This window comes from Purpureocillium takamizusanense, chromosome 2 (assembly GCF_022605165.1).
Source record: "Purpureocillium takamizusanense chromosome 2, complete sequence".
In the NCBI taxonomy this organism is placed as follows: Eukaryota; Fungi; Ascomycota; class Sordariomycetes; order Hypocreales; family Ophiocordycipitaceae; genus Purpureocillium; species Purpureocillium takamizusanense.
The window spans coordinates 2,523,702-2,545,522 of NC_063069.1; the positions used below are offsets into that span (position 1 = coordinate 2,523,702).

The 21,821-nt window shown below is 60.1% G+C and overlaps 7 protein-coding genes across 8 annotated transcripts; 3 read left to right on the top strand and 4 right to left on the bottom strand.

Moving 5' to 3' along the window:
• Positions 1-185: 185 nt before the first annotated feature.
• Positions 186-2,871, top strand: TSR1 (ribosome biogenesis protein tsr1). Its single transcript, XM_047983611.1, has 2 exons — positions 186-409; positions 463-2,871. The coding sequence occupies exons 1-2, from the start codon at positions 304-306 to the stop codon at positions 2,811-2,813; spliced, it is 2,457 nt and encodes an 818-aa protein (XP_047839583.1). The 5' UTR covers positions 186-303; the 3' UTR covers positions 2,814-2,871.
• JDV02_002573 (uncharacterized protein) lies at positions 2,830-4,705 on the bottom strand. Of its 2 annotated transcripts, XM_047983612.1 has the most exons (2): positions 3,996-4,705; positions 2,830-3,666 (listed from the first exon to the last, which is right to left on the bottom strand). In XM_047983612.1, the coding sequence occupies exons 1-2, from the start codon at positions 4,199-4,201 to the stop codon at positions 3,018-3,020; spliced, it is 855 nt and encodes a 284-aa protein (XP_047839584.1). In that variant the 5' UTR covers positions 4,202-4,705; the 3' UTR covers positions 2,830-3,017. The 2 variants fall into 2 exon arrangements, with proteins under 2 accessions (XP_047839584.1, XP_047839585.1); XM_047983613.1 differs by lacking the exon at positions 3,996-4,705 and having other exon boundaries at positions 2,830-3,719.
• Positions 4,706-5,405: 700 nt separating this feature from the next.
• On the bottom strand, positions 5,406-6,832 carry JDV02_002574 (uncharacterized protein). The gene is made up of 2 exons (XM_047983614.1): positions 6,243-6,832; positions 5,406-6,177 (listed from the first exon to the last, which is right to left on the bottom strand). The coding sequence occupies exons 1-2, from the start codon at positions 6,696-6,698 to the stop codon at positions 5,512-5,514; spliced, it is 1,122 nt and encodes a 373-aa protein (XP_047839586.1). The 5' UTR covers positions 6,699-6,832; the 3' UTR covers positions 5,406-5,511.
• A 3,355-nt stretch (positions 6,833-10,187) lies between these two features.
• Positions 10,188-11,381, top strand: RHO1 (GTP-binding protein Rho1; the record flags this gene model as incomplete). Its single annotated transcript, XM_047983615.1, has 5 exons — positions 10,188-10,255; positions 10,406-10,433; positions 10,663-10,860; positions 10,954-11,088; positions 11,223-11,381. The coding sequence occupies 5 exons, from the start codon at positions 10,188-10,190 to the stop codon at positions 11,379-11,381; spliced, it is 588 nt and encodes a 195-aa protein (XP_047839587.1).
• A 2,671-nt stretch (positions 11,382-14,052) lies between these two features.
• JDV02_002576 (uncharacterized protein) lies at positions 14,053-15,011 on the top strand. Its single transcript, XM_047983616.1, has 2 exons — positions 14,053-14,624; positions 14,681-15,011. The coding sequence occupies exons 1-2, from the start codon at positions 14,208-14,210 to the stop codon at positions 14,969-14,971; spliced, it is 708 nt and encodes a 235-aa protein (XP_047839588.1). The 5' UTR covers positions 14,053-14,207; the 3' UTR covers positions 14,972-15,011.
• A 367-nt stretch (positions 15,012-15,378) lies between these two features.
• Positions 15,379-18,241, bottom strand: JDV02_002577 (uncharacterized protein). Its single transcript, XM_047983617.1, has 4 exons — positions 16,917-18,241; positions 16,677-16,839; positions 16,029-16,601; positions 15,379-15,960 (listed from the first exon to the last, which is right to left on the bottom strand). Exons 1-4 carry the CDS (start codon positions 17,814-17,816, stop codon positions 15,932-15,934), a joined length of 1,665 nt encoding a protein of 554 aa, XP_047839589.1. The 5' UTR covers positions 17,817-18,241; the 3' UTR covers positions 15,379-15,931.
• Positions 18,242-18,456: 215 nt separating this feature from the next.
• JDV02_002578 (uncharacterized protein) lies at positions 18,457-21,448 on the bottom strand. The gene is made up of 4 exons (XM_047983618.1): positions 20,999-21,448; positions 20,311-20,873; positions 19,156-20,251; positions 18,457-19,100 (listed from the first exon to the last, which is right to left on the bottom strand). Exons 2-4 carry the CDS (start codon positions 20,491-20,493, stop codon positions 18,802-18,804), a joined length of 1,578 nt encoding a protein of 525 aa, XP_047839590.1. The 5' UTR covers positions 20,494-20,873; positions 20,999-21,448; the 3' UTR covers positions 18,457-18,801.
• Between the last annotated feature and the right edge of the window lie 373 nt (positions 21,449-21,821).

A 21,821-nucleotide genomic window follows, 5' to 3' on the forward strand; every position in this document is an offset into this window, starting at 1 on the left:
GCGCGGCCATTGGCAGCAGCCTGGGCGGCGGGCCCGCTGGGGCTATCGATAGAGCAGGTGCCGCACAAAAAATTCTCGATAACCGGCGGGCGTCAATCCAACCCCCACCATCACCACCAGCAAGCAGCCGTCCGTCCTTTGCGCACCCGCACCGCCATTTATCTGTTGGCAGATGGTCAGCATTCCCAGACCGTTCACGGCACCTGTCTCGAGCCCAACCGTCCCCGTTACCTCCGGCAGACGCCCTTCGATCTCATCCTGGCGTCGCTTCCGTTCCGCTTCAAAGCAGGCGGCGACAGCAAGATGCCTGTCGCGGTCGCCCACTCGCACCGCCCCACCACAAAGGTGTCGCACAAGCCCTTCAAGTCCAAGGCTGCCTCCAAGCACGAGCTGAGAGACCGTGCCAAGGGTATGTCCCCGAGCTCAGCCTGCTCGTCGTTCCGTCTAACGCCATGACTTCAGGCAAGGTCCCCAACGAGCGCGGCCAGCGGAAGACGCCGCATCAGCAAGTTATGTCCAAGTTCGACCGCCGCAACCAGGCCAAGCAGGCCCGCCTCTCCAAGCACAAGGAGCACCTCAAGGAGAACTCCATCTTCTCCGGCCGCGACGGTGCCCCTCGCGTCGTTGCCGTTCTTCCCCTTTGCGCCGACGGCGACGCCAAGGCCGCTGTCCGGGAGCTCAATGGCAGCCTCGACATCGAAGCCGACGTCCGCGACGGCAACTTCCGGGTCACGGTCGACCGCTTCAAGCAAAAGCTTCACTATGTCCCGCTCAAGAGGGACCTGAGCGCCTGCCTCGATGCCGCCCGCGTCGCCGACTTTGTCGTCGTCGTCTTGTCCGCCGACGAGGAGGTCGACGCGCTAGGAGAGCTCATCCTGCGCAGCGTCGAGAGCCAGGGCCTGTCCACCCTCTTCACCATCGTCCAGCACCTAGACAAGGTGGAGCCTGCCAAGCAGAAGCAGGCGGTCGTGACCTCGCTCAAGTCTTTCATCACGCACTTTCACCCGGAGCAGGAAAAGGTGTACAGCCTCGATAACCGACAAGAGTGCGCCAACTTGGTGCGCTCACTCTGCAGCACGACACCCAAGGGCATCCGATGGAGAGACGACAGGAGCTGGATGCTGGCCGAGGACGTCAAGTTTGCATACCACGACTCGGATCCCACCATCATCACCGGCGTAGTGCGCGGACGGGGTTTAAAGGCGGACCGCCTGGTCCAGATCGGCGACTGGGGCACCTATCAGATTCAAAAGATTGTTGCCGCGCCGCTGCCGAGGACGACCAAGAAGGGCGAGGACGCGACGGTCGAGGCCGGCGCGGAGACGCTGCTCGAGGAGCCGACGGCGGACCAGGACGATTTGGATGAGCTGGCGCCCGACGATGTCGTCATGGACGCCGACGACGACGAGGACGGCGCCATGTCTACCATCACCGGAAGCAAAAAGGGCGTCTTGCTTGATGATCACCACTACTTTACCGACGAGGAAGAGGAGGCGCGCAAGGTCAAGAAGCGCGTACCTAAGGGCACGTCCAACTATCAGGCTGCGTGGTACCTGGACGACGTTTCCGATTCGGGCTCGGACATGGAGGACGTCGAAATGGACGACGGCAAGGATGAGGACGAGGAAGTCGGTGCAGAGGATGGCATCGAGGGATATGCCCAACCGGAGCCGACCGAGGCCGGGCCGTCAGAGTACCCGCAATCAGAGATGATGGAGGAGCTCGACGAGAACGAGGACGCTGAGCAGCTCAAGCAGTACCGCGCGCGGAAGCGTGACGAGGTCGAGGACGACAAGGAGTTCCCCGACGAGATCGAGCTGCATCCCCACGTGCTGGCGCGAGAGCGGCTAGCCCGGTACCGCGGCCTGAAGAGCCTCCGGACAAGCCCCTGGCAGGAGGATGAGGACCGCGCCCACGAGCCCGAGGACTGGCGGCGGCTGCTGCAGATCCCCGACTACAACGCGTCCCGGTCAAAGTCGATCAGGGAGGCGCTGGTAGGCGGCGTCGAGCCCGGTGCGCGGGTGCACGTCTACATCAAGGGCGTCCCGGCCGCCATGGAGAAGACGTACGACCCGAGCTGCCCCGTCACGCTCTTCTCGCTCCTGCGGCACGAGAACAAGAAGACGGCGGTCAACTACCTGTTCAACCTGAGCTCCGACTACACCAGGTCGGTCAAGTCCAAGGAGGAGCTGATCGTGCAGTGCGGCCCGCGCAGGATGGTCATCAAGCCTGTCCTCTCGCAGTCGGGCTCGACGCCCAACGACGTGCACAAGTTTTGCCGGTACGTGCACCCTGGGCAGTCGGTCATCGCGACCTTCATGGGCCCGGTAACGTGGGGCGCGGTCCCGGCCATGTTTTTCAAGAGGACGGTGCCGGGCGCCGCCGCGTCTGGGAACGAGGAGGAAGAGGAGGCGGACGTGGGCCTCAAGCTTATCGGCACTGGCACGGCGCTGCCGCCATCGACGGCGAGGGTGGTGGCCAAACGGGTGATCCTCACGGGCCACCCGTACCACATTCACAAGAAGATCGTGACGGTGCGGTACATGTTCTTCAACCGCGAGGACGTGGAGTGGTTCAAGGCGATGCCGCTGTGGACGCGGCGCGGCCGGAGCGGGTACATCAAGGAGCCGCTGGGCACGCACGGCTACTTCAAGGCGACGTTTGACGGGCGCATCAACCCTCAGGACGCGGTCGGCGTGAGCCTCTACAAGCGCGTCTGGCCGCGCGAGTCGGAGCCCGTCAGGGGGCGGCTGCTGGAGGCGGTCGACGCGGGTGCGCAGAAGGAGGATAGCGAAGATGTCATGATGGAATGAACGACTTGATGGACACATATAGACGCATATACCAAAAGACGTGTGGATTCGACAGGGAGATATGTCTTGATCGTTGGCCATGATTCATACTTTTTTCTTCTTCTTTCTCTTCCGGCTTTTTCCCCCTCTCCTTCCTTCCCGTATCCAGGTCATACTATGTGTGACGTGTTTTGTGCGTCAAGCCTGCTACTGCTGCTGCTGCTCCTACTTCTTCAGCGCGTCCAGCCCCTCGGTCGGTCGCGGCCCGCCCTTGCTCTTCCGCTCCTCCTCAGCGCCGCTGGCCTTCCACGCGCTCAGGATCAAGTTGACGATGTGGTCGACGCCGACGCCCTTCTTGACCTGGGCGAAGACGGTGGGCCCGCCCTCGCGCATCTTGCGGGCGTCGCGCTCCATGACGCCGAGGTCGGCGCCCACCAGCTCGGCCAGGTCCGTCTTGTTGACGACGAGGAGGTCACTTTGGGTGATGCCGGGCCCGCCCTTGCGTGGCACCTTGTCGCCGCCGCTCACGTCGATGACGTAGATGATGAAGTCGGCGAGCTCGCGCGAGTAGTTGGCGGCGAGGTTGTCGCCGCCCGACTCGATGAGCAAGAGGTCGGTCCCGCCGTCGATGAAGCGCGCGTGCAGGTCCTCGAGCGCGGCGAGGTTGGCGGAAATGTCCTCGCGCACGGCGGCGTGCGGGCAGCCGCCCGTCTCGATGGCGCGGATGCGCTCCGGCGGGAGGGCGGCGTGGCGCGTCAGGAACTCCGCGTCCTCGCGCGTGAAGATGTCGTTGGTCACGGCCGCGAGGGAGTACCTTTCGCGCAGCGCGAGGCAGAGCGCCAGCATGAGCGCCGTCTTGCCGGAGCCGACGGGTCTAGAGGAGGGGTGCGTGGTGTTTATCTGTCAGTCAGCCCGCCGACGGTTCATCATCATCATCTTCTTCTTCTTCTTCTTCTTCTTCTTCTTCTTCTTCTTCTTCTTCTTCTTCATTGCACCCCGAGGGCTAGCCGCCCCAGCTCCCCCTTCCCCCCTCTCCCTTTCTCCCTTTTCCGACGATTGTCTTTTTTTGCGGGGGGAGACCGGGAAGAGCCGAGTCCTCCTTTCGATGCGGGAACCTCGGCCAGGGGATCAAGCGGGGGATATTATATACAACCAAGGCACATACACACAAGCACACACACACGCACACGCACACGTACGTACCCTCCGATTCCGATGGTAAAGGCCCGCTCGGACCAGTTGCGCCCCTCGACGATGGGCATCTCGCGGCCGACGTAGCTGCCCGGCCCGTCGAGAATCTCGTGCGAGTGACCGTGCTCCTGGGCGTTGAAGCCGACTGCACCCTCGTGTGAGTGCGAGGCGCCGCCGCCGCCGCCGCCGCCGCCGTTGTGGGCGTGCGTGTGAGACATGGCGACTTGCCGGCCGACTGACTGGCTGACGGGAACTGACCGGCGATATGCGCGTCGGAGCGGTCGGAGGGTTGTGCGTGAGGGGGAGAGGCCGAATTCCCTGCCCCAGCTCAGCTCAGCTCAGCTCAGCTCAGGTGCTGCTGCTGTACAACCCGTGGGGAGAAGGGCCAAGGCGGTAGGAAACGAAGAAGAGGAATGAGGCAGGCAGCAGAAGTGTAAAAAGAAGAAGAAAAAAAAGGGAAGAAGGAGGGGAGAGAAGCTCCGTCAGGGTCGACGCCTAGTTCTGCGGAAGCTTGCTTCTTCTTATCGTGGCCCGCAGATCGGTGGCGGCGTTGTTAACGTTAGCACGTAGTGGGGGAGGGGTCGCCGTCGTCGTCGTCGTCGCCGGCCGCGGGACGGTAAAGTCACATAGTACTCTTCCTTCTTGTACTGTACCTCAGTAAAGGGTTCTGACAGCTAGCTAGGTAGCTAGCTAGCCAGCCGGTGCATGTATGTATATTCTCTCCATCCGATGGGGAAACATGGTTCTCGATGACACTGAGCTCCCAAAGCCGCTCGCTCACTCACGCACTTTGCGTGGGCACCTCCCTATTCGCACCGACTGCCTGGACCTCTCTTGCCTCCCTTAGCCTCTTCACCGCAGCCGATGCGGCCGCAAAAGTCACCGGTATGGTTGCCTTGGAGCTTGTGAGAGAGCTCGTTCGCCGAGCCCATTTGGCCCGGGGTGTGGGTGGCTGAGGTACAAGTTCGTACGTAGCTAGTTACTAGGTAGTACTAGCAATTGGAACCCCCCCCCCACGATGGCCGGCGGCCGGATCCGAAGCAAGAGAGAGAAGAGCTAAGAGCGCAGTATCCCTCCGTGCATTCGTTGACGGGGCCCGAAATGATGAGACCCGACCCAAGCAGCCTGCCATTGGTCTGCAAGGGAGCGAGACGCCCGGCCAAACGCACGATTCGCGTGAACCACTTGTCGTCAGGAAAGAAGACGTCACTTGTCTCGAACCCGTGTGTGCTGGCACTGCCCTTTTGACGAACCCGAGGCAGCCCGCAAGACACTTTCGCCGAAATGTCGTTGGCCGCCACCGAGGCATGGCTTCACACGCCTACTTGTAGTAGAATGACCCGGCGCAAGCCGCCTGCGAGCAGCAGCACGCCCCCGAGTTAGTCCAGGTCTTAAAAGGCACGGCTACCGGTCTGGGCCAGTCGCCAAGAATGTCTCGCGTGTCTTGCAAGATCGTCATGTACAGAATCTTCCACATGTCTACTACTAGTACAAGGCCATGTCCTCATGCCGGCCGCGCCCCAACGCCTCACTGAGGCCCCGGCGCAGGCGACGTCCCCTCCGAGACCTCGGACACGCCGGCCTGCTCCAGCGCCGCCGCCTTCTTTTGCGCCATGATCTGGCCCAGCTTCTCCAGCATCTCCACGCTGAGCTCGGGCTCGCCCTGCGAGTCGCGAATCTCTCGCTGCATCTCGTGGAACTCCTGCAGAGGCGTCTGCATCAACCTGGCAGCGTCATCTTGTCCAGCCTCAATAGCCTCCAGCGTGTTCTTCTCCTCGATGTACCAGGGCTCATGCCTAGTACGGAACCTCGAGTACTTGTTTCGCAGCTCGTCCACCACCCCCTCCGGCATGGGTGGCGCCAGCAGACCGTAGTGAAATGTGCGGTCCTCGACCTGATCCCGGACCGTGTCGGCGGGCATGGCCTCGTACTCGGGGGCCTCGACCTCGGGCCAAGGGATCACGACGTTGATACCCGGCACCAGCCGATCCCACTTCTTGCCGTACTCCCAGCGGTCCAGCGTCATGTTGTCCGACTGCATGTTCGGCGGCACGGCCTTGAGCTGGTTGATGATCACGTCGCGAGTGACGCCCGTCTCGGGGTTCCGTATGGGATAGACGAGCCGGATGGAGTTGATGGATATGGGCATCGCTTGTGACCGCGCAGGATTGCCAAACATGCCGACTGCAAGCGCCTAGATGGGGGCTACCGTCAGTATTCCGTATTTCACCAGTCCCCAAACTTTCAAGCAAGGCCTACCCTGTGGTGCGTTTCTAAAGTGACGGTGCCGTTCCCTGCGTGGACCGCCTTGATCCTGTCGATTTTGCCCTTATCGGGCCCGTCCATGATGACAACGCGGTCCTGCGGCGCGAGGTTGAGTTGCTTCACACCCCCGGCCCAGGCGCACCGCTGCTCAACGACCCTTGGCGGGAGCTGGTACAGCCCATAGTTGGACCAGTCCTGCCGTGCGTTCTCCGTGAAGGCGCCGTAGTTGTTGAAGCCCAGGTCGCGCTTAGGCGCCAGGGGCCCCATCTCCCAGTCTTCCTGCCGCGCACGCTTCGCATCCTTGAGATTCTGCCTGACCTCGGAGACGGCGGCCTGCAGCGTCTGGCGATTGCGTATCCGGGTGTCGATGGCCTCCTGGTTGACTCGCTGTCGTGCGCGGCGGCCGGCCTGGCGCTGTGCCTGAGCGGTTCGCTTGAAAAGCTTCTGCATGGTGGACCGGCCGCTAGGTCAATTGGCTCGTCCTGCCGTGTGGGAGTCGAGTCTGGCCGGCGCCCGTCGTGTGGGAGTTGGGCTGTAGGGCGCTGCAGTCGACGATCGCGTGCGTCGAGATTCGAGAGGCTTGCTGGACCGGCCTGGAAATTCTCATTGGAGCTGCGGAATTAGCCGTCACGGTGCAAGGACTTGACATGTCGGGTTTTCACACGGTGCTGTCAAACGATATAGGGTAGGCAACTTATGAGGACGCTTCTCCTGCGCGCAGATGACGAACGAGCCCCTACGCGTAACGCCAGACACCATCTAGAGAAGGCTCATAATGATGCCCAGTATGATGGTGGGATTCCAGTGGAAATTGCATCATAGTCCTGCACGCCCACTGCCTGCCATTACACCGCTGGCTCCGAGTCGCACGGATTTCAATGACGGCGTGCAGCCCGACATCTCCATGGCCCTTCTCCTACGTGACGCACCTCTCAATTGACAGACAGAGCACGTGCAATCATTCTTGCGCTGGACTCTCACAGGACTCAATCTCACTGCACTGCATCACATTCGCCAATAAAACGGCCGAGTGCCATCCTTTCTCGTATCCAGCAGGACTCAGCGTCATCGTGGCGCATCACGTGCGGCCAAGGCCCGTGTTTCGCTGGCAAAGTCCTGCGGCCTCCTGATGATGTGAGGCGCATCTAGGACTTTGGAGGCCCCAGCGCGGGGCACGGCAAACGATGCCTTGGCCTGGCGAGATCGATCCATCATGCGGGCGTGGCGAGTCGGGACGCAACGCCAGTGCCACAGCAGAGCTTCTGGGCCCAGTGCTACCTGGGCAACGGCCAGAGAGAGAGAGAGAGAGCCTGATAAGGTGGCAACCGAGCAATCGCAGGATGCAAACGGTCCGCATCGCGGAACGCGTTTTTGCATGTGTTTGTGTGTCGATGGTCCTTCCCTGTGACCAGGGTGTGCCGTGCTCCCCATGCGTACTGCACGTACTTGGTCCTGCCTTGTTGGAGAGACAACAGCCAACTGCAGCGACGGCCGCGTCGGCGACCCGACGGCAGCGACGTCCATTGCCTGTCCACAGCGGTCCCTGGTCCCCAGGCGGAGTCGTCATGGGGCGGTCTGGGCTTGGTCGCCGACGAGCACGATGACTCCGTATTCTACTTACCGACTCGTAAGGTATGTACGTCCTTGCTGCGTAAGGTAAGATAGGTACAACTGTTTTGCCGCCTCGCACGAGGGCATCCTACCTTATGATTAGGGTACCTCAGTACGGAGTACGCCTACGTAGGACGGAGGCTCGCCGGTCTGCTTTGCCCGCCTCGGCCTGAGCTGTCGGTGTGACGGCGCACGACAGCTGCGCGCCTCGGCGCCGCTTGGGGAGCGGCGCTGTATCTCGTTGATTAGTACTTGATGCTGCAGCGAGGTGCCATATACGTTACTATTACTGCCTAGGTATACTCCTGTAGGCACTGACTGTTGTTGCGGTGGAGCTGCCCCATGTGTGCAAGAGCTTCATCCGGAGTTCCATTAAATCGGTCGACAAACCACCAAGTAGGTGGCGATCGCACTACGCTAGCCTGGTGTTGGGCGTTTCCAGGGCCTGCGCCGTCGCCCACTTTATTCTCAGGGCTTCATCCTAGATCCCAAGGCCCGTCGTGGGGGGTTGCTCAGCTGCAGTGGCACAGCGTCCCCCTCGAGGCGCTGAGGTGTGCTGTGCTCTTGCCTGCCCTGCAGTAATGAATGAATGTCCGGGCCTGCGCAAATCACGCCAGGACGTGCCGGCGTAGGCAGGGCTCCATCCCCCCATCCTTGGGAGTTCGCTGTTGCCCCACCAATCTTCAGTGACCAAGATGGAAGGAACAGGCAGAACCTTGAAAGCTTGGGACTGGCGGCCGCAGCTTCCCACCCCCCACAGCCTCCGATATGGGATGGCATCCATTGGCATGGCACTGCCCTGCTGCTCGCTTGCTGCGACGACGACTGCGAGGAGCAACTCGTCGTGCACTAAACTAACTGGCTGGGCGGAGGCCGACAGGGCAAGGCATTTGGCATCCATTCGTCTGTCTGTCCGTTGGACGGCCACGGTTGAATTGACCGGCTTTCGCGCCCCCCGGTGCTTCGTAGGTTTGATGGCGATCCCTGGCTGCAGGCCAGTCCCGCGGTGCCAGAAGACCTGCATCGCATATAATCAGCCGCCACTCCAGCGTTGCCGAGGACCAATATGCCGGCGCTGCAGATGAATTGGCCAGCGCACCTTGTAGTGACAAACAAAGCGTCTTTGTCCCCAACAGGTAGGTAGAAACGTGCCCCCCTGCCTACGACTAAAGGTACAGGTAGATACAGTACCTACGTGAAGCTTCACAGAAACGCGGCGGCGGGCCAGAACCAACGGCCGCTTCAGTGAACGAGTCCCGTCCTGCTGCTCCTCCAGTGTACCTGCGGGCAGGCAGTGCAGGCTGGAACATGATGGACGTGAGTGAGGCAGGGCAGTCGGGTAGGTGGCACGGTTCCATTGACGAGGTGACGACGGAAGCAGGTACCGGGTACTTTGTACTTGGGAGGCGCCTCGGGCGGGCCTGGCTGCCTCAGGAAAAGGAGACGACGGCGTGGTTTGTCTCCAGGCTGCGGGTCCCCCATGGTCAAGCCAGGCACACAGTCCCTTGGACCCGAGCTAGCCCCCGTTGTTAGCAGACAGGTACATCAACGGCGCGGGGCATGCGACGAGATACCCGGACGGTACCGGGGCGTATCCCCCCGTGAGCCGCCTTCCCGTCCCCATTTCACATTTCAGGCCCTCTGCGTTGAAGCCCCTCCATCTTCATTGGGTGTTCGAGGTGCCTGACACGGGTCCCACGGGCAACCGCCCCAGGCCGCTCCCCTCTCTCTTCCACCGCCCGTCTGCCTGCCCCAGCTTACCAGGTTGTGAGGTGCGCAGCACAGCGCACACTGCACTGCACAGCAGCACTGGGGCGCCCACTACAGTTCCAATTCCAAGGTTCCATTCTCCAGCTGTCCCGTCGCGCCCAAGGCGAACACGCCCGGGCCTGGCTGGACAGGGCTGCCCCCCTCCCTAACGCTCCTATCAGCACAGCGTCAAGCAACAAGCACAAAGTACTAGTGACAAAGGCCGCGAGGCCCCAACCTAGCAGCCACTCCCCGCCCGCCAGCCTGCCCGGCCCAGGGCCAGGTCCAGGTCCAGGTCCAGCCAGGTCCTAGTCCAGCGCACGCGCAGAGGGCCACCACCACTCCAGTCAAGTAGCCCAGCCAGCCCAGCCCAGCCGAGCAGCGAGCCCGTCCATTCTCTGCCACCCACCGTCACCATCCACCAGACCCGTTTCCCCCTTCTGACGTCCGTCCTCTTTCTTCCTCCATCCACCACCGCCTCCCAGTTTGTCCTGCCCTCGTGCATCCCCAAGCCGCCAACGCCCTCGCTCTTCGTCGTCGCGCCTCGCATTCATCGTCATCTCGACACAAGCACATACCATGGCTGAGATCCGCCGAAAGCTCGTCATCGTCGGCGACGGTGCCTGCGGTAAAACCTGCTTGTTGATGTGAGTACCTAGCTCAGCTCGTCTCCGCCACCTCCCCGAGTCGTAATCACAGCCCGCTCGCTCGTATCTCGCACGACCGCCTCCGCTCGAGATGCCATCGCCAAAGCCTGCCTCCCCTTGCCACTGGTCGTTTTACTGACGTTTCTGCAGTGTTTTCTCCAAGGGAACCTTCCCCGAGGTAAGAATTGGCCAAACGTCGAGCCCCTGCCTGCCCGCTTGCCTGCCTGCCTGCCTGTTACCGATTCTCCACCCGCCGACCGCCGCGCCGCCTCAAAAAGGAGTAACACAACGTCTTGGAAGCCAACGCAGCCCATGGCATCGGCCATTTCGCGCTTGGCTTCTGCGGCGGGCTGGGGCTTGCGATAGCATCGTCGTCTGGGCGGAATTTGCTGATGCTGGCGATGCAGGTCTATGTCCCCACCGTCTTCGAGAACTATGTCGCCGATGTCGAGGTTGATGGCAAGCACGTCGAGCTGGCCCTGTGGGATACGGCTGGCCAAGAAGACTACGACCGTCTCCGACCCCTTTCGTACCCCGATTCTCACGTCATTCTGATCTGCTTCGCGATCGACTCGCCCGACTCCCTCGACAACGTCCAGGAAAAGGTACGGTGTTCCTCCTGTCACTGCTGCTGCCCGCACAGCGAGGCGTACGTGCAGGCAACGATTCAACTGCTAACGCCCGTGCCTTGCTTGTAGTGGATCTCTGAAGTCCTTCACTTCTGCCAGGGCCTGCCGATCATCCTGGTCGGCTGCAAGAAGGATCTGCGATACGACCCCAAGGTCACCGAGGAGCTGCGCAAGACTAGCCAGAAGCCCGTCACTGCCGAAGAGGTAAGCACCGAATTGTTCATTGCTCTCGTGCCCACGTCAGATGCTGTCGCTCTCAATGAGCCCAGTCCCCCTCTGCAATTTCTGGCACGGACGGTTTACGTATCGTTGCGATGCTAATGTCGTTGTTCATCCAGGGTGAGGAGGTTCGCAAGAAGATCGATGCCTACAAGTACCTCGAGTGCTCGGCCAAGACCAACGAGGGCGTCCGCGAGGTGTTCGAGCATGCCACGCGTGCAGCTCTGCTCTCGCGCAGCAACCGCAAGATCAGCCACAAGAAGTGCCTTGTTTTGTAAGGCGGGGGTTGTCGACCGGGATCGAGCCCGTCCATAACAAACACAGCAACCTGTTTCTTTATTCGCATCCATCGGTCACCCTTGTAATGCAATCAATCGTCTTTCCAGTCCACGCTCAATTCTGGCCGGGGTTGTTCGGATGACAGGCAGGGTTTGGGACGGTCCCGACGGTGCGGGCCCAGCGTGCCTATGGCAAGATTTTCAAAGTTTGGGGTTTGATACCGTCTCGTCGACGCCTCGCTTAGCCGGTTTGACTCGGGCCCGCCTCGTCGGCTTGCCTGCGCGTAACGAGTGCTCACTGTTCGATATCCCCGGGGGGCTGCCAGCCTGCCCTCTCGTTCCGCGTGGACTGGGAACGCAAGGACGGCTCGGGCCGCGGCGGCGTGTTGCGCGCCTGCGTCATCTGGAGGAGTGGGCTCGATGCCATTGTTTTATGTATCTGTTGCGTAACGGAGAGATGGGCCTGAGACTTGGGATGTGTTTGTTTTGTTCTGCAGCGGCCTGGGGAGACAGAGGAGAAAGCGATCGGACAGCGGGATGGAGACTGTAGTGGATTTGCCGCCTGTTGGGAAGTGCCGGGATTCGAGGCACGCCGATGACGGCTGCATACATCTGTTTTTATTTGTCTTGGGGCCGTCGTTTACACTTTGCTTAGTTGCGTTATTGTGCTTGTGTCGTTGGGACTTTGTGTGTTTGATGGTAGTGCATGCATGTTGCTGTTAGTCTCGACCCTCTCTCCTTCTGTAGCTGCTGGGCCGTGTTGGTGACTTAGACAGCAGGACGGAGCATCAATAGTAAAGCTGGACTTTGTGGTATCAGACGGTGTGCTTGTGTGAGGGATGCGGGCCCAACAGAATGCACTTGGTGGTGTCTTGTCTGTGAATGTCCGTTGAGGGAGGGACCAGTGATGAGGCTCGAGACAAGGCCGACGTAGTCGTGTTTGCAGCATGAATACATTAGGCGGCTCTACGTGGACGAGTGAGTGTACCTGCTTCTACACCAACGAAACCACCCGAATCAAATCAGCCCCGGGACCATCCAAAGACCTGCAAGACCTGCTGGAGTCGTTGCGCCCCCGATGCGGCACGATCTAGCGCCCTGCCCGAAAAGTCGAGTCTCTCCTGCCCCAGCCACCGCCGCTATCACTGCCGCCGCCGCCGCCGTCTTGATCCTTGTCGTCATCCTCATCACTATCGTCGTCGTCGTTTGTCATCGTCACATCATCACCATCCTCTCGTTCCCTCGAACTCGGGCCCCTCCCCCCTCGCCCGTGGGGTACCACCGTAGGGATGGATAAGCCGCACGAGCGGGGTGGGTAGCAGCCACCGAACCGGCTGGTCGGGTTTCTTCAGTTAGGGCACGTCTACGTATGGGCACGGTTAGAAATGCGATAGATTCTCGGTGTGTGTGTGTGTGTGTGTTTTGGGCCTGCCCCCTGACCCTTCGCTCGGGTGCGCTGTCGTCGAGGTAGGTGGGGTGTTGGCGGGCATTCATACGGAGAGCATGTCTTGGGGGGAGGGAAGGGTAATGGATGGGAACTGCATGGGAAGAGCGAGGCGAGACACACAGGGGCGGGAGAAGAGGTGAGGCGAGGGGAGAGACGGGCGATGAGCATGTATTATGCTGCGGGAAGGATCGAGATGGGGAGGGGGTGGGAGTGGAGGATCGAGAGAGAGAGGGGGACGGAGAGAGAGGGATAGGGAGAGAGAAAGAAGGTTGAGAGAGACTCACAGCGCCGCAGCTGCTGCAGGTCTTGGTGTTGCCGGCGGCGGCGCCGCACTTGGGGCACGAGGTGTGGTTGTAGTTGACGGGCTGCATCTTTGTGTTTTTCTTTTTCTTTTTCTCTTCGTTGGGAGGGAAATTCGTAGGTAGGGGTCTTGTCCTGTTATTCTGCTGAAGGTTTCGAAGCGTTCTTGGCTACGTAGTGGTGATGGTTGGATGGGTTCGTGTTGCAGGTAGGTAGGTGGCAGGTTTGAGTTGAGTTGGTTTGCAAATGGCGGCGAGGTGGTTCGTTCTTTATTTTAGGTAGCGGCTCTGGAGCTTCCTTCTGCGTGAGAGACGGAAGCGGGGGCGCGTTTATATACCTATTCGTAATCGTTCGCTAACTATATGTATATGTAGGTCGCATGGAAGAGGGGAGGGGAGCCGAGTGGAGGGGCCGCTGGCTGGACGATGGGGGCCGTGGATGGGCAGTTTATTACTTGCCTCGCGTGTAAACCGGGCACATGCTCCCCCCCGTGCCATCCCCTCCTTCCCCGCCACTGCACCGCACTGCATCGCACTGCACGGTAGGTCAGGTTCTAGGTGCAAATCTAGGTACGGTTGCACAACACACGATGGAGGCCCGAATAAGGAGGAGACCGGGGGGAAAAAACAAGCCCTCTGCTGTACATGTCGACAAGGCTGCTGCTGCTGATACTGGCTGATACTGCTGCCGACATCGTTGTTGCTTGGGAGGGCTACTGCCTTGGGCCCCGACCCACCCCCCTCGGGGATGGCTGGATGGGATACTAGATGAACTGAGATGGATGCCCGAATGCACACATGACCGAGGGGCACGAGGCCCCAGCGCGGGGATGAGTTAATAATACAGTAAAACACCCTTATAATGATCACGTGTTTTAGTGATAGTCGGCTTATTGTAATTAAGTACTGCTATTCATAGAGATGACTTCTACTATACTGTAGTCGTAGAGACGTCTCCGCATTTTAACAGCACAAACGAACGTTTCATCATCATCTATAACAATTACCGCCCATTTTATCTACTAAACAGAGCTATTCTGGCTACTTGAGGCTTGACCAAGACTTCAAACACCGTCTAAGATGCCACCTCCTACTAACAAAGAACTAAACGCAAAGCGTGAGGAGCATTGTATTGCGATTACTCACGAAAGGAAATACTACAGAGTTGGACAGGTCTGGATCAAGCGAACTCTACGACCAACTGAATGGCAGAAGCACAATGGCTATATGCCCATACCACTATTTAACCTTGAACGTGTCCTGAATGAGGGTGCTTGTATCCAATTTCTCGCCGAGAATACGGACCTCCCATTGCCGAAGCTCTACGCTTGCTTCGAGGACGATGGTGCCGCCTACCTCATCACTGAATATGTCGAAGGTGTTGGCATGAACGACCTGGATGCCGCAAAGCAGGAGATTGTTGCGAAGGAGCTCCAAGCTCACATGGAAACGATGAGCAAGTTGAAATCTAGTGTCTGGGGTGGCCCCGGCGGTGTGGTGAGGCTCTTTATAATTTGGCTACCTGATAAAAAAAAAAATTAACACGTCTGTAGGTTCTGCCACCATACCGCATCATGAGAAAATCCAATGGTCGGCCGTGGAGAATGCAGCCGCGGGAGACGCCGGATCTTGTCTTCTGCCACAATGACCTTTCTGCAAATAATGTCATTGCCGACCCCGACACTCTCAAGATTGCGGCCATCGTCGATTGGGAATACGCAGGTTTCTACCCGCCTGAGTTTGAGTCTGCCTTTTTCCGGAGACCGGGTCCATCTGTTGCATTAGAAGGGGAGGTTGACGATGTAGACTACTTGATGGATATCATGTCCAAGGAGAAGGTGTAGATCGCGTAATGCAAGGCTATCTTAGCTGCACCTGTTCCTTATCCTGTCTTCTTTCTCTTCTCTTCAGATAGACCATTGCCTCTCATCAGGCAGCTACTTCTTAAGAAGGAAGGCCCAAGCTGTATCAGTGGAGAATAGCATTGCAATGGCAAAACCAGCCTTGAATCACTTGAAGGAAGGGGCAGATGATTCTGGGTACCTAGATATTATTGCCTCGCCACGCTGCTCGGCATGTTCTCTCTCTGTCAAGTGGTGGTCATCGAAATGGTCATTCCTTACAGTAGGCTGGCACCATTGAAATATCCGCTTCCCGTGAGGTAACTGCTCGTCGCCAATGCAGTCCGGGCACTGGGTTGCTTCCACAAGGCGGGGGAAGGGATCAGGTTCAGACTCGGACTCGGATGCACCGCCGAGCTCAGGTGACTCTTACTTGATAGGCTACCTAACTCGGGTTCTCAATTGGACCCGGCTGGCCTTACCTGTCTCTTTCATGACGCAGCGGCGGCGTCGGACTGTGGGATCTGCTGCGGCCGAGGCGCACAACGGCACCTTCTCCCCTCTCCCGCCATCGCATCGGCCCGGTGCGCGCGCGCGCGACGGATCCGCTGGTGCCGTCCCGGCCATAATGTTCGATGCATGTATCGTCGAATTCTATCTGGGCCCAAGCAAGACGCCCATGCCTGGTACTATGCTGTCCCTATTCAAAGCGGGTGGGAGGCCCTTATGCTGCTGCTGCTGGCGGTTCTGCTGCCGCTCCTCCTCCTCCTGCTCCTCCTCCTGCCGGCCCCATGCTGTTCGCAAACACCAAGTGCACTATAATCACGGGCGTCTTGACACGACACCCCCCTTTGCTCGTCCCGGTATGCCATGCCCTGCCTGGTTCTACATATACAGTCCTCCGTTCCATCCATATCGTACACGCTGACTCGAATGTGTCTCCGTAGCCCACAATGACGTCCATCATGTACACGCCGCAGGACCTTCGGAGCCTGTCCTCACACCGTCAGCAAAACACCCTTCTGCAAGTTGTCGAGCTCGAGGGACAAACAAGACGTACCGTTTATCATCTTGCCAACCGCCTGTATCACGCTGATGACCATGACGGCAACGCCAAACACCACCACGGCGTACGCCATGTACGTGCGCCAGCTCCTCGTCGTGAGCTTGATGTAGCACATGGGCGGCAGGATGTACGCCATGGCCACGGCGCTCGTCGCGCCCACCAGCTCAAAGACGACGCCCAGGTCGCACGTCAGCAGGCTGATACCCGTCGCGCCCGCCACCAGCGCCGTGCTGAAGATGAGGTGCCGCCGCAGGTTGAACGGCTCGTCCGGGTACCAGTACGTCAGCATCACCTCGCGGCACACAAACGCCTCGAGCGGCAGCGTCGTCAGCATGTTGAGCCCGAAGAAGAGGCGCGCCACGTTGACCATGCTGTTGTCCGAGGGAAAGTTGTTGAGCACATTGCCCAGCGTCTTGTCGCCAAACGTCAGGAACCCCGCGAGCGCCATGACGAGGCACGCCAGCATGGACACGCCCGTCGAGTAATGCGTGACCCGCGAGAAGTTGTCGATTGTCGGCGTCCGGAGAGACCCGTAGATGAGCAGCGAGTTGTGATGGCACACAAAGGCTAATCAGCGTCGCATGTTAGCCGGGATCATGGACGGGGGGAAAGAGCAAGCGGCGGCGGCTATGAAAATCATACCAAAGGATATAACGCCAATGGCCTGGAATATGCCCCCGTTTATAGTCAACAGGGGCACGCTGAACGACCCCCGCGTCTCCGACGGGACAAAGGCCCCCTGTATCAAAACCGTCGACACGATCACCATCATGCCGATAAGCGCAAACGTGCTCGCCTTGGCCAGCTGCAGAGCCCCATGCCGTCAGCTTGGCACGTCCTGCCCAAGAGGATGGTCCTACCCAAGAGGATATGAAAACTCACCTTGGCAATATCCCGATACAGTGTCAGCGGGTAGCTGACGCCCATGACGAAGACGGCAATGGCCACCCTCCTGTCGGTCAGCAGCCCGATGACGGGCACCTGTGCCAGATCGGGCCAGATGGCCAGCAGCACGTGCGGGATGGTGTCGCCAACGATGACGCCAAAGGCCACCATGCCGCCAAAGGCAAATATCCACTGCGCGAGGCTGATGGCGATGAGCCCTGCGCGCCCGAAGCAGTGCTCCACGGTGCCCTGGAAGCTGCTGGTGCCGCTGAGCTTGCTGTTGATGACGATGAGGCAGATGGTCCAGTCGACGACGATGGTCAGCCCCACGAGCAGCAGTATGCCCGCCAGGAGACCGGCCTGCCGGATCGCGTACGGCTGGCCGATGATGCCGGCACCGATGATGGAGTTGGCCATGTTCATAAAGGCCGACTTGAGGCCCGACTTGGGCCGCCGCATCTCGGCGTGCAGCTCGTCCGCGGCAGCGTCGTCGTCGTCGTCGTCGTCGTCGCCCCACGCATTCGCCACGGCCACGCTCGGCGCCTCCATATCCGTCAGCAGGGGCACGCGGTGATGGTGGCGTTCCCCGCGCCCACCCTCGGCGACGTCCAGGTCGAAGCTCCGGCTCGCCTCGTCAGACGAGTACGACGTCCTGCCGCCGCTGCCTGCCGACCCGTTGCTCACGCCAATCACCTCGGGCGTGAGGTCGAATTGCACGCGGTGGGCCGTCCGCGGCGACGCCTGGAGCCCGGCCACGGGCTTGTCGTTGATGCCCTCGCCCTCGGTGCCCACCACGTGTGTGCCCAAGTCGTCGTCCTCCTCCTCATGGCCGCCTGCCAGCAGGCCGCGCCCCTCGTCGTGCCCCGCCGGCTCGCCATTGCTCTTGGCCGGTATCATGGTATGAGGATCTCGGGTCGTCCTCTCGTGCACATCTTCGCGAGCCGTCGGGTCGGGGTGCTGCTTGCGCGGGTCAGTCGGTCAGTTGGGCGCTTGAGTTCCTGACTCCTGATGGCGCGCGCAGCGACTTGGCCGGCGCAGCAAGGGAGGAAGGGCGCGAGGCGCTTCCCGGACAGCTCTGGGATGGTACGGGACGCCCAGTCGTGGTCCGTCGTCGTGCCCGGTGCGATGCAATCAGAACAGCCGCTGCGTCACGACGGTGGATAGATTGTCTCGGAGGTGGGTGTTGCAGTGATGACGGGTTCTGGAGCTCTCCAGCCAGGTTGGCACTTGACACTTCCGTTTCCAGTGTTGGAACACCGTCGCAGCAGCAGCACCCTCGCTGCGTACTAGTTAGGTACAGGCGTGATTATGTCAGATGTCGGCGGGCGCCCTGAGCAGGCGGCGCCTGAAAACAGTGGAGGAGCTCCCTCGCTCCGGCTGCACCTCCAGCTGCCCGCGTCATTGGTGCACGTCTGGCCAGCCGCAATAGGGGTAGGCGTCGAGATTAGTCGCGCAGTATAGGGGCTGCGACGGCTGCGACACCTGCCCCGGCGCTGCTTGGACGCGACCGGGCTTGCATAGATATGTGCATGCAATGAATGGGAGAAAACCTTGCCGTGATGCCTGTTGCATTACACTACATATACACTACATTTATGTAAACCCCATGTTCGGGGTAGAAGCCAGTCAACTGCTGGGGCCGTTCGTTCCCCTTGCTCCATCGCGTGGGCCCCCAATGGGTATCGTGTGTGTGTTTGTGAGTCGTCTCGAGACTCTTGACTGATGCGACTATGTCGCCATCCACCTGGACATAATCTATCCATTGGCGCTCCAACTGCGCCCCGTCTAGGACATCAACTCGTCAATCACTTGTGGGCATCGCCGTCATCAGCGGCGAAATGGGTTGTCCTGGGATGGGCTGCCTTTCGTCATCCTCAGACAATCAGACCAGCGCTGCAAGGAGCGCCGCCATCGCAATGCCCGTGCAGAGCTTGGTGGCTATGCGCGCGCCGCCGGCCGGGGCCGCAGAATGCGACGTCTCTGTCGGCTTGGTAGCATCGCCGGTAGCCGTGGCGCCGCCGGACTGCGTCTCATGGCCGCCGAGGCCCAGGGTCGGCTTGCCCGACTGCTGCGAGCTCACGCCTGTGGCCAACAGCGTCGAGGTTCCCGTCGCCGAGGCAGTTCCTTTGCCGCTAGAAGAGCTCGAGCCTGTCTGGCTGCCACCAGCAGGCTTGGCGAAACCTTGTGCGTAGCTGTCAGTAACGTCCAAAGGCCTCTGGGTCCCATTGCTACTCACCGATACGCTTCTGGTCCTTGTCAAAGACGGCATACACATTCTTGAGGAACGTGTCGCCGAGGAGCCAGGCCCCAGGCACAGCCTCGTGCCCGTAAATATTGCTTGTGCACTTGCCCGAGCTGTCCTTGGGCGACACCCAGTCCTTGGGGGATATCGCAAAGTCGACGCCGGAAAAAGTCAGCGTCAAGGGTTTGCTGTCGCAGGGAACCGTGTACGTCAGCCCGTCGCCGCTCTCCGAGCCGGGGATGACGCCGTGCACCTTCTTCACCAGGTCGGCAGGGCCAAAGATGAACGACGTGCCCGTGTCGATGTAGCTCTTGACTCCACCGACCTGCGCCTTCGATCCGTCGTACGTCACGTCGTCGAGTTGAATGGCCCAGTCTCCACCACTGGAGCTCACCGGCGTGTAAGTGATGTCGCCCTTGTACTTGTCCGAGTTGGTGGAGCCAAATCGTATCTCGCCCGTGTTGGTGCCATCCGACGCCCGGTTCAGGGAGACGGCAAACATGCTCTTGTCGAGCTTCTTGGCGTCTCCCATCGACTTGACAAAGTTGTCGTTAGCGCCCTGGCTCATGGACAGGCCCAAAATTCCGTCAAACGCAAAGCGTGTAAAATCGTCTGACGTATTGGAGGCCAGGCCAAAGTTATACGTGAACGAGACGCCGGCCAAGGAGATGGTATCGGTGGCCAGCGTACCGCTAACGGTACCCGATCCGTACGAGATGGAGAAGTCCTTGTTGGCGGTCTTGAACGTGCTTGAGTCGTCGGGGCCGAACGTGCTGTGCATTGTGCAGGCCTTGCTTGTGCATGAGGAGCCCATGACCCAGCTAGAACCGGCACCTGTGTCGACCAGCATGTACATAGACTTGCTCTTTGATCCGAGCTTCACCTTGACAAAGTATGAGTAATCGGCGCCGTCCTGGTTGACTCCGGCAGTCATGTCCTTAGAAGGGTCGTCGGCCCCCGTGACAGGATACTGGTTGGATCGTCTCACGACATCAGGAGAGGTCTCGCCTTGAGCTGGATGGGAGCGTTGATACTTGGTCGCGAGACGCTTGGCCTCTCGGGCGGCTCTCTCGGCGGGCTTCGTTGAAGTCTGAATCTGAGAGTTAGCACCGTCATCGTGGGACCAGACGACTCATACAATGAACTGACCACATCTGGCTTCCGTTGAAGACCCAAGCTAAACCCTGACGCACCTTCCCCGTCAACATCTCGATTCACCTCGCGCGCGGATAACGTTCCGTCCTGCTTCTGCAGCCAGTCTGGGGCGAACGGGAAGAAGGCGGACACGGATGATGTCAACAATGCCAGCTGCAGAAGCGGCAGAGTATGCATGGTGAGGTCGTGCCACGGGCACAATCGTCGTACCTGTTGGCGTTACCCACGGCACGGGAAGCTGCGAGTGAAGCGCGGATCTCGCTGCCGAGGTATGACGAGGCCCTCGGGTGGCCGTGAGAGCCCAATTCGGTCAGGAGGCTGTCGGTCCGTGGCGAGTGGTGCAGCAGGGTTTGACGGGTCGAGAGCAGTCGAGAGCAGTGGCTCGGTTTCGGCGGCGAAGACGCGGGTGTCCACGAGGGAGAAAGGCGGACGGGCGCTGGCAAGATGGGGTCCGATAACGAGTAATTAGATATTATGTGGCATCGCTGGTCGAAACAGCAATTCCCATGCAAGTCGAGCAGGACTCGCGGTGAAGATGCTGACGGCCGCTGGAGATGCTGCAGGAACCAGCGACGTGTGAGCGAGGCAGGTCGTTTGCAAAGGCGAGGAGGGGGGAAAGGGAGAGAGAAAGAAAGAATGAAATAGGAGGAAAAGATTTCGGCATGCGTTCACGCTCACGTACCAGGAACAAGACCAATTCAACAGAAACCAAGACGACAGGGGAAACCGCGCTGAACAGAAGAGGTCGCGTTGCCTGCCTTGGCAGAGCAACCGAACTGGAGGCGGGCCGTGTCTGGCTATCCCCCTGCTGGAGAGGCGGACTGCTGCTGTTTTACAAGAAAGGACGAAACAAAACGGCGGGCAAATGAAACAAAGAAACAAAAAAAATTCAAGCGAGAGGCTATACTAGTATTGTTCCCCAAATGGTAAAGGCGGAAAAGAGAAAACAAATGGGAGAATAGAGAAGCCGTGAGGTGCAAATCGACGACGACGAACGACGACGGCGACGATGATGATTATGATGATGGGGGAGGTGGGGAGGACGGAGGACGGACGGTTGTCGTTGGCACGAGCCACCCGATGGAAGGGCCGCACCCTCATGGTCCATCTGATTGATCCATCCAATGGCTCCACGGCGGCGTGCCACGACCGCCGATTGAGGTGGTGTCGGGTCCAGAGCAGCGAGCAGGCGCTCGAGTCCAGGGCAAGGCAGGGCAGGGCAGGGCAGCACGGCACAGCTCACAGCACGGCACAGCACAGGGCAGGGCAGGGCACCGGAGCGGTTCGCGTCAATCACTGGAACGGTGGGTCGTGGCCCCGGGTTGCAGGGCCGCCCTGGAAGCCAGAGGGTCTCAGGGAATGCCAGCGGTTGGCCCGGGTGTCGACGGGGGCAGGGCACTCCACTGTCCTGGCCGGGGTGGGTGAACTTAGTGGTGATGTGGTGGGTACTACGTACTCGGGGCTAGCGGTACGTACCTGTATGGGAGTGGAGGGGCCCCGCCGCC